This window comes from Phascolarctos cinereus, unplaced genomic scaffold (genome assembly GCF_003287225.1).
Source record: "Phascolarctos cinereus isolate Bilbo 61053 unplaced genomic scaffold, phaCin_HiC Scaffold_2;HRSCAF=192, whole genome shotgun sequence".
NCBI lineage: Eukaryota > Metazoa > Chordata > Mammalia > Diprotodontia > Phascolarctidae > Phascolarctos > Phascolarctos cinereus.
Window position 1 is genome coordinate 322193611 of NW_027555625.1, and position 16363 is coordinate 322209973.

The 16363-nt window shown below is 38.6% G+C and overlaps 1 protein-coding gene across 8 annotated transcripts in view; it reads right to left on the reverse strand.

The window, feature by feature from the left end:
- CHD6 (chromodomain helicase DNA binding protein 6) overlaps positions 1 to 16363 on the reverse strand; it is a 183841-nt gene that overhangs the window by 108922 nt on the left and 58556 nt on the right. For 5 of the 8 annotated variants that reach the window (XM_020998891.2, XM_020998892.2, XM_020998888.2 and 2 more), the window contains 3 exons: positions 4934 to 5445; positions 4277 to 4424; positions 2684 to 2833 (listed from right to left, as the gene is read on the reverse strand). In XM_020998891.2, the coding sequence (XP_020854550.1) occupies positions 2684 to 2833; positions 4277 to 4424; positions 4934 to 5445 (810 nt within the window). The remainder of the gene's footprint in view (positions 1 to 2683; positions 2834 to 4276; positions 4425 to 4933; positions 5446 to 16363) is intronic. The other 3 variants (XM_020998890.2, XM_078150234.1, XM_078150235.1) reach the window with 1 other exon arrangement.

The following is a 16363-nucleotide window of genomic DNA, read 5'->3' on the forward strand; positions in this document are numbered from 1 at the left end:
TATTTCATCTAGTTTTTGCCTGCAATGACTGTTTGAAATTCCAGACCAGACACATAGCATTTAATTTCCTGAGTGTTACAGATTAAGTACTTATTACTGAAAAAAAGGATGCAAAAAGGCTTAGAAGGGTGAGATGGTATAAGATACATGTGAACGGCAGTCTGATAAGGGTGCTCGTAAAAGTCAATATTAAGTGAGAAAAAATGATTATTCACTCATATCAATAACCAACTATTAATTGAGATTAAGGTTTCCCCTTTCTACTTCCTCATTCAGAAATAACCTCCTGTAGGTTATACAGTCAGTCTCTGGAGGGTGCATAGTTGGTTGGGACCCCATCCAACTAGAAAACCTTACTAAAATAATGTAATCTAAGTGAATTCAGGCCCATTGTGTTCTATTTAGGCAAGCTTAGGTGGAGGTAGATTCTTTTGTCTAGACTGCTGGAGGCTGGGGGTGATCTGAGTAGAGAGGAGTAAGAGTGACATAAGTAAAGTCACATCCCCTAGCCCCTCATTAGAACAGGCCCACCTCTCATTATAATATTAATTCTTTCATTAATTGTTAACCAATCAATCAGAGTTGATTTCTGCCTGTCAGAAACACCCACTCTTCCAAGGGCATATAAGCATTGAGAGAGAAAGCCAACTGACTATTAATTATTTGCTAGCCGTAATTTAAAAAATGATTGTTAATTACCCAGAAATTATGTCTCTTGGACTTTCTATGTATCACATAAGTAATCTTTAGGCACATGACATAGAGTCAAGTGCTACTTTGAAATTACTTTATTTTTTTTTTAATATACTTTGTCTTTACTTAAAAGTAAGCTCTTTAAGGCCTGGGATTTGCTCTTTGACTTTGTAACCTCAGGGTCTAGCACAAGGCCTCGCACACAGTAGGTGCTTTAAAGTGTTTCAAAACTATTAAATGCGAATTCCAAAATTCATCCAAAGTGTCACTATAACCTGCTCACTAAAAGCTTAGAACTCAATGAGAAGACAGCAACAAATTAAACACCCACAGACCAACTGTCTGTTATACAAGCTTATGAGGACAAGATGAATTAAAATATGCTTGTTTTTCATATTTAAGTATTTGTTTTGTTTTTTACCAAATTCCTATGTATAGTAAAGAAAAAGTGTGAATACTTCAGAAGCAGATGAAACAGAAGTTATAGACCAGAATGAGATGTAATGAGAAAGGGCAAGGAAATCCAGCCTGGGGTGAAGAGTGTCACAATTATCAAAGGCAGATGGAAAAGAGATGACTGTTCTAGATGTAACTTAGTCCATGTGAAGTCTGATCTTCCCTATGCACACACATATTCATCATTCAACAACTCTGATGGAATGTGCATACCATTTTCTAGAAAATTCACTGTTAATTAATGGCCAACAACAAGGAACCAAAAGTGAGGCACTATTTCATGATATCAAGGTCGTTTGCCACCACTACTCTCCTATCTTGTAACGGCCAACACCTGAAACTTGGCCTCAGGGCAGTGAGTATAATAACAAAGGATGGGTTTAGGGAAGACTAGATACCCTCTGACATATTTGCCTAGCATTTAATTTTACAGCTAATAATTATCTCTAAGACCCAAGTGTTCACCCCATACACTTGTCAACAAGCAAAATATACACAGCCTTTTCTTCCTGATTACTTTGTCACATTCATTTCTTTTAGATTTTCTTAATGCTCAGAAAGATAATTTTCCATGGGACAGAAATTATCTGCTATTAGAACTGTGGTTACTATTAAAAATATGTCACAAGAATCTAAAGGAAGATATCAAATCTGGCTGAAGAAATCTGTGTGAATCAAAGCAATCAATTAAACGTAACTCGCACATTTATTGAGAGCGTAACGTGTGTACAACTCTATGATAGGCAGGCGGGGAGATACAGAGCCTGGGTAAGACAGAGACAATGGGTTTATCTTTGACATCAATATCAGAGAACAAGAATATGAGAAGATATGAATGAATGTTAACTAACATCAATTCCTATAGTTAAAAAAAAAGGTATAAGGAAGTTAGGTAAAAGAGGATAAAAATGTACAATAACAGGAAGCACTGGACTTACTTAACAGTCAGAAAACCTGGGTTTGATGATGGCAAAGGCACTTAAGGAAACCAAGAAGTAGAAATTATCTCTAAAGCATCCTATAAAGTAGGAACCTTGGTAAAGTTTTATCTTATTCTTCCAAAACAAGGGTGTTAATGAATTACAGTCTAACAGGCTCTTCTAGAACATGCCAAAATGTTCTTTTGGAGGATGATGGGTTATTTAATGCTGCAGATATTCCAACCATTATACAGTAAATTCAATACAAAAGCAAATGGTAGGAGAAAAAATGTGTCTGGAATAATTGTCATGGAAGTGGTAATTCATAATAAGCTAGATAAAGTTAGCCTACATTAATAGACTAGCAGTTTGTATTTTAGGCAGTCTAAAGAGGTGGGCAGAAGAATGACTACTAACATTTGCAAATACCCAGCTCCTAATCCCACCCAAATAATGGTATTAGATTATAGCAGAGCTATAGGAAAGTGGAATGAGCTGCTTAGGAACTTAGTGGGTTTCCCCTCTCAAGAGGCAGTTACAAAAACAGGATTGAGCGAACAAAACCTGAAAGTCAAGTGCCCTATTTAGTCCGGTCTTATTTCTAGTGATCATACCTCTGCTTGCCAGGCCAATGTGGAAGCAGAGAGGGCTGAAGTGCGGCCAGCCCCCAGAACTGCAATTGTTTCCCCATCATCATCCACCACTTTGAAGTCCAGGTCCTCATTGTACTTTCTTCTCTTCACTTGCCGTCCTGAGCGCCGTTTCTACAAAACAAACAAATCTAATCAGGGAGGAATTGTTCCTTCTGCCAAAGCCAAATTTCAGGGACCTGAGGTCCACAAGATTTAGGAGGGAAGCTCCATTTCTTTTTCAGAATGGTACAAAAGAATCCAATGAGTTTTACCAGCATCTATTCAGGTGTGTGCGCTCTTCCCTAGGAAAACCCAATACGTGAACATCAGACTTCACAAAGTTGATGTTTTCACACTTTGTCAAACAATTCTTTTCTAATAAGTGCTGAACCTGACTTGAATCAAAAGCTACATGAACTCATATCTCCTCTGTTATCTCCAAATCTCTACCAAAACTTTCCTACTACAGGCTCAGCTTACTTCTAAGCAAGATGACTATAATTTTATGAACTCCCAAAGCCACATCTGAAAACCATTCTCATTACTCTGCCACACTGACTACATCCTCCTTTAGATTCATGAAGACTACTTGCCTTACTCATCCCAAGCCCCATCGATCTCTACCTGCCTCACAAGTTCACCATCCTCCTTCTTTACCCTTACCTTTCTTATTTGCTAACCCTCATTATTTCTTATACGATACAGAAATTGTGGAACCATGACTGTAGCTAGAAAAAATCCATGCACTCCTAGTTTACAAGCAATGTTTTTATTTGGCATGCCAGAATATTGATTATCCTCAGATGCTGACCTACTCCTCTCGCTAAGGTCCTCCTTCTGCCTATTGATCAATGATTCTATGATCCTATGACCAACACAGTTTAGAAGGCTTTGAGATGTAGACAAGGTCCACAAAAGGCTGGAACTGCATGATCACAGACGGTCCATTAAAAACAGAATAGCTCAACTAGTAGCTGGGGGCACTTCAAGAAAGTTAGCATTTCCAGGACCTTCGAAACAAGCTGAAGACTAAATTCCATGAGGGAAAGAGCTGGGGTTTTTTTGGTTATTGTTGTTGTTGTTTTTGTCTTCATATCCCCAGCACCCACCACAGTACCCTACACAACTAATGAATGTTTGTTGAATCAAAGGAAAAAAAAGACAGCTCTGTCTATCAAGGGGGAAATTCCTACCTAAAGCAGTATTCACCTGGACACTGTTTGTAGGAATGAGATTTAGGTGGGCTTTAAATTGACTTTGGTGAAATAAGGAGCACATTCATATCTCTAACTCAACACTTTAAAGCCTTCAGATTTTAAAATTACTTGTACAAACAGTGATAGCAATCTGGATCCTAAAATTCTTAGAAGGACATAACTCCCTCTGAAAAGAACACTGGTCCCAAAAGAGTACACTAAAAAAAGGCCTGTTCACTACTTTCTGTATCTCTGACCAAGTCCCAGGACTCAGTTTACAGAAGGAAACCAGAGGCAGGAATAAATCAGTAATAAAACAGCAGTAGGAAGATCCCATCTAGAAGCTGTCTTTCAAAATGGTTCCCAGTCACAGCTATACCTGGCTGTCAGCAGACTCCGTGGATTCCTCTGGGTTCCGATGAGAGGAACTCAACAGGCCCTGATCCAGCTCTAGGCTTTCCACTGATAGATCATTTTTCCTCTTCCCTTTCTTCCTCTTCTCTACTGGAGTTGGTCCTTGCTCCTTGCTACAAGGGAAAATTAAGAGTTAAACTTCCTGACATAATGAATTAAATCCACTGGGCAGTTTTTAAAACTCTAGTAGCAAATACACACATAGATTATAAAACTGCTTATTCAAGACGTACACACAGGCTGGGAAGTGGTTCAGAAAATGTGAATTAAAGTCTGGAGACCCTCACCTCCCCCTTTCCCCCCAAACAAAAACACATACCACATATGGCCCCAAGACCAAAAGAGTATTAATAGGATTTTTAGTTTTTCATCAAAACAGAAGTTTTGCTTATGTTTACTTAAAGTAAAAGTCTTTTCAAGACTTACTGGTCTGCTTGGAAGGCAGAAGTCTTCCTAGGTCAGATCCTTAAAATTAAAGCCACAGAGACTTTAACTCCTTTTTCAACTCACATAGTCTAGATGCAGTCCTCATACGCTAAATTAAGCAACATGGTTTTAACATTTCCAGACTCGATGGAGAAAAAGACAAGGAATAACGATCACTAGAAAAAAGGACGCCAACCTGGCCTTCTTGGCTTTCATCCTGGGTGTAGAATCCGCACTGCCCCTTTTGTCTTTAGCATCCTTGGATGGTTTGGGCTCCCTCGGTTTCCTAGACTTCCTAACGGCCTCCTTTTGTTTCGGCTCCTTCTGCTTTTTCGGCTCTTTGGCCTTTTTAGGTTCTTTTGGTTCTTTAGGTTCTCTCTTCCTCTTTGGTTTGGGTTCTTTATCCTTGACTCCTTTCTCCACAGCCTCTTGTTCACCTGGATCCTTTTTCTTCCGTTTCTTCTTCACCCCCGTGCCTCCGCCTCCACTGTCCTCCATCCCATTATGGGATGTCATTTTCCTAGGGAAAAGGTGATCAGTGTCTTCAGCTGGATAGAGGTCCTTCTCAAGGATACAGTGACTGGCCAAATCTGTAATTTTCTCTTCTTGATCAGTGCTGCTAACAAATGAAGACTGAGACTTGTACTCACAAGTGACAGAAGCATCAGACATTGGGGAGCGACTCAGAACTTTTAAATTTGAAAACTGCTGGAAATATAAGACAAAAAAAAAGATTTAATCTCCCTTTAATACTCAATACTTAAAGATCTGTTATAAGCTCAAATGCACACAGAGAATTCCCTCTACCACACTTTGTAAGTGACCAGGGAAAACCAACATATCCTGAGGTTTTAAGAATTTCTATAGTATAGATATAAACTTTCATGAATCATATTCCAGAGGGCCCCAACCATTTTCTTCCACCAAAAAGTCTCTGGCACCAGTGTTAAACACAAAATACCAGCTATGCTGTAAAAACGCAGAATGGTATCTCTTATGTTTATCTATTATCTTAATTTATGAAGTAAAAAAAAAACCTAACTAAATGTGCATATGATATCTGGAAGAGGTAAAATGACTGGATTCCACTTAAGCTCTATTGTCTCATTCCCTCTGAAGGCAACCCTCTTTACTTCCTTGTCTGGATATAAAATACAGAGGGCAGACATGGCATAGCACACTATGGTCAAAAATACATGAAACAGGGCAGCTAGGTGGCACAATGGATAGAGTACAGGCCCTGGATTCAGGAGGTCCTGAATTCAAATCCAGATGCAGACACCTGATACTTAACTAGCTATGTGACCCTGGGCAACTCACTTAACTCCAACTGCCTAAAAAAAAGAAAAGAAAAAAAAAGAAAAGGAAACACATAAAACAAGGCAAACAAAATTAGTTTTGCTACTTTGAGGCTATAGCACACTCCTGGACAGAAAGAATATTATATAGTTTCAATAATCCATGAATGAACAAACATTTATTAAGTTCTTACAACACGTAACAGAGCTTCTAGAAACAAAAATAAAAGGGTCCCTGATCCCAAGGAGCTTATATTATATTGGGGTGGGGGGAAGAACAATACATACATATGTAAGTATATATGAAAGAAATACAAGGTAATATTGGTGGGGGAGAGGAAATTAGCAGCAAAGAAAACCACATCAGGAAATGCTTCCTACAAACAGTGGGATTTGAACCAAGTACTGAAGGAAACAAGGGATTCTAAGAAGAAGAAGAGGTGATGAAGGAGTACATTATCAACATGAGGGTTGTCTAGTGTAAAGGCATGGAGACAGGAAACGGCATGTCAAGTGTGAGAAACAGGAAGGCGGCCAATTTGGCTGGACCATGAAAAGTGAGGAAGGGAATAAGGCAGTATAAGAGAGCTAGAAGGTGGGCTGGGGGTCAGGTTATAAAGGGCTTTAAAGGGGAAAGAGAGATTATATTTGATTTTTTGGAAATGAGAAGACACTTGAGTTTATCAGGTAGACCCATGCCTGTACTTTAGGAAAATCACTTGAGGCACAGTATACAGTACTGTGTATATATTATCATACTATACCATGTATGCTTCTATGCATCATATTTCTGGACAAGGAAGCAAAGAAGGTAGACCTTGGGGGAATAAAACAATGAAGCCTGAGTGTGACGTGGTCATTTTACCTCTTCTGAACATTATACCCACATTCAGGTCTCTTTTACTACACAAATTAAGCAGAAGAGATACTATACTGAGTTAGGACAACAAGCCTGGTATTTTGTGTCTGGATGAAGTGGAAACAGGAAAAGACTTGAGACAGAGAGACCAATTAGGAGACTACTACAGAAGACCAGGAAAGAGGTTATAAGCACCTAAACCAGGCTCCTGGCCATGAAAATAGAAAGAAGAGGGATGTGAGAGATGATGTGCAGACAGAAACCACAAGATTTGCAAATGATTAGCTATGCAGAGTGAGAGAGTATAGACTGGGATAATATTGGGTTTGCAATCCTAGATAAATGGAAGCATGATAATGCCTTTGAGTAACCAGGTAAGTTCAGAAGATGGGTGGACTTTTGGGGTAAAATTAGTTTAATTTTGGACACACTAAAATGCCTATGGAAACCTAGACTGAAATCAGAACTGGAAATGAAGAGACCATTACTACCTTTGGAGACTACAATTTTAATTTATTGTTTAGTTGTTTTCAGTCGTGTCCAACTCTTCATGACCCCATTTGGGGTTTTCTTTGCAAAGATAGTAGAGTAGTTTGCCATTTCCTTCTCCAGCTCATTTTACAGATGTGGAAACTGAGGCAAACTGGGTTAAGTGATACAGCTAATCTCTGAGGCCAGATGTGAACTCATGGAAGATGAGAGTTCCTAATTCCAAGCCTGGTACTCTAACCACTGTACCATCTCGCTGCCCCAACAGTTTTATTAATAAACTCAAAAGCATAGACTTAAGATTGAGAAATGAGAGAGAAGACAAGGCAACAAGTTTTCTTCCCCCTAGAAGTTTACTTATGAAAAGAGGAAAAATATTTTTAGAAAATGTATTTTTTATTTTTAATCTAACACTCCTAAAAGGGACATTTTCATATAAAAGTAAAAGAGAAAAAGGATAACTAGTCAAACAGTACAAAGAATTAAATAGTGTCCAATTTCAAGTAATTTGCATTGAAATGGAGACAAACACATACAAAAATATATAATATATAATTAATAAATATAAATAAAATAATTCAGTTATAACACTTTGGGGTTTGCAAAGCACTTTACACATTTCTCATTTTATCTTCACAACAATCCTGGGAGGTTGGTGCTAATATTATTTCCATTTTACAGGCGAGGAAACAGAGGCAGACAGGTTAAGTGACTTGCCCAGGGTGTCTGAGGCCAAATTTGAACTCTGGTCTTCCCAACCAGGCCCAGTGCTTTATACACACACACACACACACACACACACACACACACACACACACACACACACACACACTGTAAAAGTCACTACTACTGAAGGTTAATTCACCAAAATAGTCCCTATGGCAAAATCCAGAGACCTAGGAACTCAGAAATTTTTTTAAACCACGGCTCATTTACTAATCAGTTTTAAAGAAAGTTAGCTTTTAACAACAATCACTTATAATCTACTGTTTGTACACACCTTTACCTTACTTACATTGAGGAAAAAGTTAAAAGGAAATGGTACAACAATCAATTAATCAAAGTGCCAGTAGGAATCTTCATACAATTAGATAAAATCCCAACACAATTCTTAGGGCAAAATAAAGATCTGTTCTGCTTAACTGTATTTCACAAGGAAAGGGTCTATGGGGGAATAATAGGGAAATGATAGCAAATAAAAATAAGCATCAATAAAACATTTCAAAACAAAAGAAAAATAAACAAAGAAACTATGAAAATGAGTGAAGGGCTCCCAATATGATACCAAAACGTACTATAAAGCCATATTTATAAGAAAAAAACCCTGTTTTTGTTTTGTTTTATCCTGTTTTAGTGAGGCAATGGGGGTTAAGTGACTTGCCCAGAGTCACACAGCTAGTAAATGTTATGTGTCTGAGGCCACATTTGAACTCAGGTCCTCCTGACTCCAGGGCCGGTGCTCTATCCACTACGTCACCTAGCTGCCCTGAAAAAAAACTATCTGTTGTTCATACTCTGACTCAAAGACTAAACTATCAGGACTATTTATGGGGAGGTTATTGACAACAAGAAAAGATCTATATACATATGCCTATATGTAACATGGTCATACTCACTTCATTTGTGATGATAACAAAAAGCTAGAAACAAGATAGGCACCCGATAATAGGGCAATGGCTAATAAATTATCATATAAAATTATTGGTATACTGTAAGGAATGAAAAATACACGTAAGTCAGAGAAACATGAGAAAGTCTATATACATGCTATAGGTTGAAGAAAATAGAGCCAAAAGAACAACATACACATTACCTTCAACAAGACATAAAATTAATACTGAGAAACAACAAAACTCTAGTGAAATACAAAAGTCAAATGTTTTGCTAAAACCTAGATGAATTAAATCTACAACAATCTGCTGATCTACTAGTCTATTAACTTGTCAAAAAGGAAATGAGGTCAGTCTAGCATGACCTGTTCCTGATGAAACCATGCTGGGTTTTTTGTGATTACAACTTCCTTTTCTCAGATGCTCACTAACCACCCCTTTAATACAATGATCTAAACTTGTTCCAGGAATTAAGCTTACCAGTCTATAGTCTGTAGATTTCATTCTCTTCTCTTTTTGGGAAATTAGGCTTTTTGTCTTTCTCCAGTCCTTCAGTACCCTGCCTACCCTCTATATCTCTGTGATCTTTCAAAGATAAGTGAAAGTAGCTCAGCAAACACATCTAACAGTTATCTGAACAGCCATCAAAGTAGTGCAACAGAGCCTAGTGCCTTGACTCTTAGTATCAAAGGCAGCTAAACGGTCTCCTACTCTATACTGAATATCAACTCTATTAAACGTTTTATTGTTCTTTCCACTTCCAAGGATGTCATAATTAATCAGTTAGCCAGAAAGTCAACACAAATTTATTAAATGCATACTATATGGTAGGAACTATGCTAAGAATTAAGGATATAAAGACAGGTAAAACAGTCCCTAGTCCTAAGGAATTCAAATTCTAACGGGAGAAACAATATTCAAATAACTACATATATATAAGATGTACATAGATGGAATATAATCTCAAGATGGAAGTCACTTAGAATGAGGAGAGCCAGAAAAATCTCCTGAAGAGAGCAGTATTTGAGTCTTGAGTGAAGACAAGAAGTACCGGTGAGGATGGAAAATATTTCCATGCATGGGGGCCTAAAAAATTAATGTAGCTGGACTGTAGAGCATACGGATTGTATAGTGTACAAACAGTGGAATGATAGGAAGAGACAGGTTTTAAAGGACTTCAAATGCGAAACACAGTACATTATATCCGGTAATGGAGATAGCAGGGAGCCACTGGAGTTTAATAAGAAGGGGGATGATATAGTCAGAATTATGCTTTTAAAAAAACCACTTGGGTAGCTGAATGAAGGATGGATTGGAGTGAGGACAGACTTCAGGCGGAGTGAGTTTTTAGCAGGCTATAGCAATAGTCCAAGAAGAAGTGTTGAGGACCTATATTAGAGTAGATGTATGAATAGAAAGAAGAGGATGTATATAAGAGTGTTGAGAAGGTAGAAATGACATGATTTGACAACAGACTATATATGTGAGGTGAATGCAAATGGGGAATTAAGGATGATTCCAAAGTTGCAAACCTGGGTGACTTGGAAGGATGGTAGTGTACCTTCAACAGTAATAGAAAAGTTGGGAAGACAGAAGAATTTGGAAACAAAGATAATGGTTCTATTTTAGACATAATTGAGTTTGAGATGCCTACAGGACATCTGGTTCAAGATGTCCAAAAGGCAATTGGTGACGTGAGACTGAAACTCAAAAGAATTTAAGGCTGGATACATAACTCTGGGAATCATGCGTATATAAATGAGAGTTGAAATCATGGGAGCTGATGAAATCACCAAGCAAGGTAGTAAAGAAGGAAAAAAGGAGAAAGTCCAAGAAGGAGCCCTGGGGGACAACCATGGTTTTAGTGGACATGACCTGGATGAAGATGTAGCAAAGATGACTGAGGAGCAGTAAAGACAGGTAGGAGGAACACAATTTTCTAACCGGGAAGGGGCCTTGGAGATGATTTAGTCCAATCCCCTCATTTTGAAGGTCAGGAAATTTAAGCCCAGCAAGGCTGTTAAATGGCTTGCCTAAAGTCCATAGCTATTAAATAATGAGAGGAGACTTAAACTTCAGGCTTCTGTCTCTAAATTCCGGGCTCTTCCCACTACACCCTGCTGCCACCTTGGCAAAGAAAACAGAAACAAAATAAGAAGTGAGCAGCTCTGCCTTCCAACTTCATCATGTTACTAGCTCACAGACCCCAAGCAGTGGTCCCATCTCTTCCTTGATGCTCCTCTTTCCCCCAATGTACCTAAGATGTTGGTTTCTATTTCATTTCTCTGCTCTTCTTGCTAGTCTCAATCTAAAACTTTTGCCTCTTGACAGTATGATATTACAGGGCTAGGCTGTATTTTTGTACTCATCCTCTGATATCTGTCCCGGCTTTCTACTTTGGTGACTGATATCATTTGTAAGCATGATCATCACTTCATAATAGATGACATTTATAGGGCACTTTGAAGTTTGAAAAAGGCTTTATATATACGGTGTCACTGAAGACTCCAAACAACCCTCTCAAGTAGGTGCTACAGGTATTACCACCCTCATTTTACTGATGAGGAAATGGAGGTCAGGGAAGTAAGTGATTTGCTCAGAATTACACAGCTCGTAGGTATTAGAGGCAGATTTTAAACACTAGTCTTCCTTACTACAAGTCCAGTGCTAAATTCTTTTTCTCCTCATCAAATTATTTGTCTTTGTGGTTTCAGAATTTTATTCTTGATAGCTTTCTATCCCCATTGGGCCAACTTCCTTTGTAGAAAGAATACAGGGTGTAGAATCAGAAGACCTAGGTTAAAATCTCAATGCTGCCACCTAGATCCCGGGCAGTTAAATATTCATGACTTATTTTCCTCATCTGTAAAATGAAGGGATTAGACAATATGATCTTCAAGATTCTTTCCAGGTTTAAATCTACGATACCATGAATTTTAGGCCATGAAAGCCTATCTGGTCTTTTCTCTGAACCCTTCAGAACGTGATATCTCAAAATCTAATACGTGGGTTAGTCTATTCCTAACTCTCCTCTCCTGTATCACAAACAAATCAGTGAATCTGTTTCAGAAAAACAAACAAGGGCAAAGATAAATAGGCCTAGTATGAGAAAGAACATTCAGGGGTCAGAGACATTTGTATCTCCAGGATAAAAGGAGTGACTGCAGGGTAAAGGAGGTAACTGCAGCGTCAATGTTGTACCAGCCAGATCTTAGAAGAATCTTTCAATACCAGAGAAGGACTTTCAACATCCAAGGAAACAAGGGTTTATGACAGGACTTCAACAAGAGGCCTACAGTTAGCAAACAAACTTAACAGCAAATAAGAGCACTCCAAAGTGTGCAGGAGACGGGCTGAGAATCAGGGGAGAACTCAGAAGGGAAAAAAGAAAAGTTGTCCATTCTAAAGACTAGAGATACCCACAGTCAGGGAAGTAGACTTTTAGATGGGCTGAAATAGCTAGGGGCTTTGCTCAAACAGGAACTACTTTGGCTAGCATTCTAGCTTCTTCAAGAATCCAACACAAACAGCACTGGGTTGGCTGTCTCCAGGAAAGAGAAGATGAAATAAACAAGAAAAGTTAGGCGAAGATTTTGCTCCTTACTTCAGATAGATAAATGGATTTTTACACACACACACACACACACACACACACACACACACACACACACACACACACGCACCCAACTGATTATGTTCTCTGTACATTTGTATGGAAGACTAAGCAGCAACTATTCAATCAACTGGACCCTCAATGCTTCACAAGTCCATTTATTCCTCCCTAATTATCCTTATCTCACTCACCACAGCAGGTATTCCAAACCTGGTCTTCCCTCCCCAAGTCCCCCACTCGGCTCCCTCCTTCTCCCCTCTTAACTAAGGACTTTGCCTCTTACTTTACTATGGAAATTGAGGCTATTCAACATTCTCTTCATTCTCTTCTCTTCATTCCAAAAATCACTCTCCTCTTTTACTCCAAATTCTGATAATGAAGTGGCCATTCTCCATGTGTCCTTAGTCCAGTCTTCTCCTGTCTTCATCAATCTTTCTTCATTCTTTATTTTCCAATCTCTCTCTATATACTAGTTCCTTCCCTAATGCCATCAAACATGCCCAAATCTCTCCTACCATGAAAAAAACTAGACTTCAGTAGACCTTACCTTTCCCTTAAGCTATCATCCTGTATATCTCCTTTTCTGAGCCAAAAGCCTAGAAAAAGCTTCCTACACTTGCTGCCTTAAATTCTTTTCTCTCACTCACTTCTCAGTCCTTTAAAATGTGCCTCCTGAACTCATCATTCAACTGGCACTGTCAAAACCCTTATCCTTCTGTATGTATCCTAACTGCTGTATTTGATACTGTTAACTACCTTCTCCTCCTGGGTTCTCTATTTTTTCTCTCTCTACTCTCTTTCTGTCTGTTTTCTCTCTCTCCCCTTCTTGGTCTCCTTTACTGGTTCATTATCTGTATCATGTCCCCTAACTATGGATGTTCCCCTTTTCTTCTCCCTCTATACTCTCATCCCATGAGTTCAATTATTAGCTCTATGCAGATGACTCACAGATGTATATATCCAGTCCAAGTTTTTCCCATGAGCTCTAGTTCATCACTTGCCTATTGGACATTTCACACTGAATGTCCCAGAAACATTTAAAACTCAACATGTCCAAAATTGAACTCATTATCTTCCAGTCCTCTCCACCCCAAAACCATCCTATCTTCCAAACTTTCTTATTTCTACTAAAGGTAACATCGCCCTACTAGTTTCCCAGTTTAGTAACTTCAACCTTATCCTGGACTTCCAACACTCCCTCACCCCACATATCCAATCAGTTACCAAATCTTGTTTCTACTGCTACAACATCTCTTGTACCTGACCCCTTCTCTCTATACTCCAACTCCAGGAGTTGAGGTCCTTATCACCTCTCACTTTGGTTACAACAGCCTGTTAATTGACATACCTGATTAAAATCTCTCACCACTCCAATCTATCTTATCCAAAGTAATTTTTCTTTTTTTTCAAAATTTATTTTAGTTTTCAACATTTACTTCCACAAGCTTTTGAGTTCCAAATTTTCACCCCATCTTGCCCTTCCCCCCACTCCAAGATGGCATGCATTCTGAATATCCCTTCCCCTAGTCTGCCCTCCCTTCTATCTCTCTCCCCCCCTTCTCTTATCCCTTTTTCCCTTCGATTTTCCTGTAAGACAGGATAAATTTCTGTGCCCCATTTCCTGTATTTCTTATTTCCCAGTAGCATGTGAAAACATTTTTTTAAAAAACATTTGTTTTTAAAACTTTGGATTCCAAATTTTCTCCCTTCCTCTCTCCCTACCCACCTTCACTGAACAGGCAAGCAACTCAATACAGGTTATACATGTGCAGTTATGCAAAACACTTCCATAGTAGTCATGTTGTGAGAAACTAACTCTTTTTCCCTTAATCCTATCACGCTCACCTATTTACTCTATTCTTTCTTTTGACCCTGTCCCTCCTCAGAAGTGTTTGCTTCCGATTACCCCCTTTCCCAATCTGCCCTCCTCTCTATCATTCCCCTGCTCTCTTGTCCCCTTCTCCCCCTATTTTCCTGTAGGGTAAGACAGATTTCCATACCCAACTGAGTGTGTATGTTATTCCCTCCTTAAGCCAAATCCTATGAAAATAAGATTCACTCATTCCCTCTCACCTTCCCCTGTTTCCCCTCCACTGTAAGAGTCTTTTCTTTTCCTTTTTTCTGTGAGATAATTTACCCCATTTTACCTCTCCCTTTCTCCTTCTCCCAGCATAATCCTCTCTCACCCCTTAATTTTATTCTCCAGATATCACCCCTTCATCTTCAACTCACCCTGTGCCCTCTATCTATCTACATATACATACATATAATTTTTTCCCTCCAACTATCCTAATACTGACAAAGGTCTCATGACTTATTAATACCATCTTTCCATGCAGGAATGTAAACAGTTCCACCTTAATAAGTCTCTTATGATTTCTCTTTCCTGTTTACCTCTTCATGTTCCACTTGAGTATTGTATTTGAAAGTCAAATTTTCTAGTCAGCTCTGGTCTTTTCATCAAAAATGCTTGAAAGTTCTCTATTTCACTGAATGACCATTTTTCCCCCTGAAGGATTATACTCAGTTTTGCTGGGTAGGTGATTCTTGGTTGTAATCCTATCTCCTTTGCCCTCCGGAATATTATATTCCATTCCCTCCAGTCCCTTAATGTAAAAGATGCTAAATCCTGTGTTATCCTGATTGTGTTTCTACAATACTTGAATCTGTTTCTTTCTGGCTGCTTGTAATATTTTCTCCTTGACCTGGGAACTCTGGAATTTGGCTACAATATTCCTAAGAGTTTTCCTTTGGGGATCTCTTTCAGGAGGAGATAGGTGGATTCTTTCAATTTGTATTTTGCCCTCTGGTTCTAAAATATCAGGGCAGTTTTCCTTGATAATTTCTTGAAAGATGATGTCTAGGTTCTTTTTTTTTTTTATCATAGCTTTCAGACAGTCAAATAATTTTTAAATTATCTTTCCTGGATCTATTTTCTAGGTCAGTTGTTTTTTTCAATGAGATATTTCACATTGTTTTCTAATTTTTCATTCTTTTGGATTTGTTTTACAGTGTCTTGATTTCTCATAAAGTCACTATCTTCCAATTGCTCTATTCTAATTTTTAAGGAAGTACTTTCTTCAGTAAGCTTTTGGATGGACTTCCTTTTCCATTTGGCCAATTTTGCTTTTTAGGGCATTCTTCTCCTCACTGGCTTTTTGGACCTCTTCTGCCATTTGGGTTAGGCTATTTTTTAAGATGTTATTTTCTTCAGTATTTTTTTGAGTCTCCCTTTAGCAAGTTGTTGACTTGTTTTTCATGATTTTCTTCCATCATTCTCATTCCTCTTCCCAGTTTTTCCTTTACTTCTCTTACTTGCTTCTCAAAATCCCTTTTGAGTTCTTCCAAGACCTGCGACTGATTCATATTTTTCTTGGAGGCTTTGGGTGTAGGAGCTTTGACTTTGTTGTCTTCTTCTGGTTGTATTTTGATCTTCTTTGTTACCAAAAAGATTATGTCTGACTCTTTTTGCAGGCTTGCTCATGATCCCAGCCAATTACTTGAGTTTTAAACTCTTTATTAAGGTAGAGGTCTGCTTCTAATTTGGAGAATTTACTGTCCCAAGCTTCGGGGGTTTGTACAGCTGTTTTCAGAGATACTTCTAGGGACCTCTAAATTTTCAGTTCTAAGGTGGTATGATAAGGGGCGAGGTGTTTACTCCTTTCCTGGCCTGTGCTGTGGTCTATGAGTGACCACAAGCACTCTTTTCTGTCTTGGAACTGTGAGGATTTTCTCTGCATAGCCACAAGCTCCACTG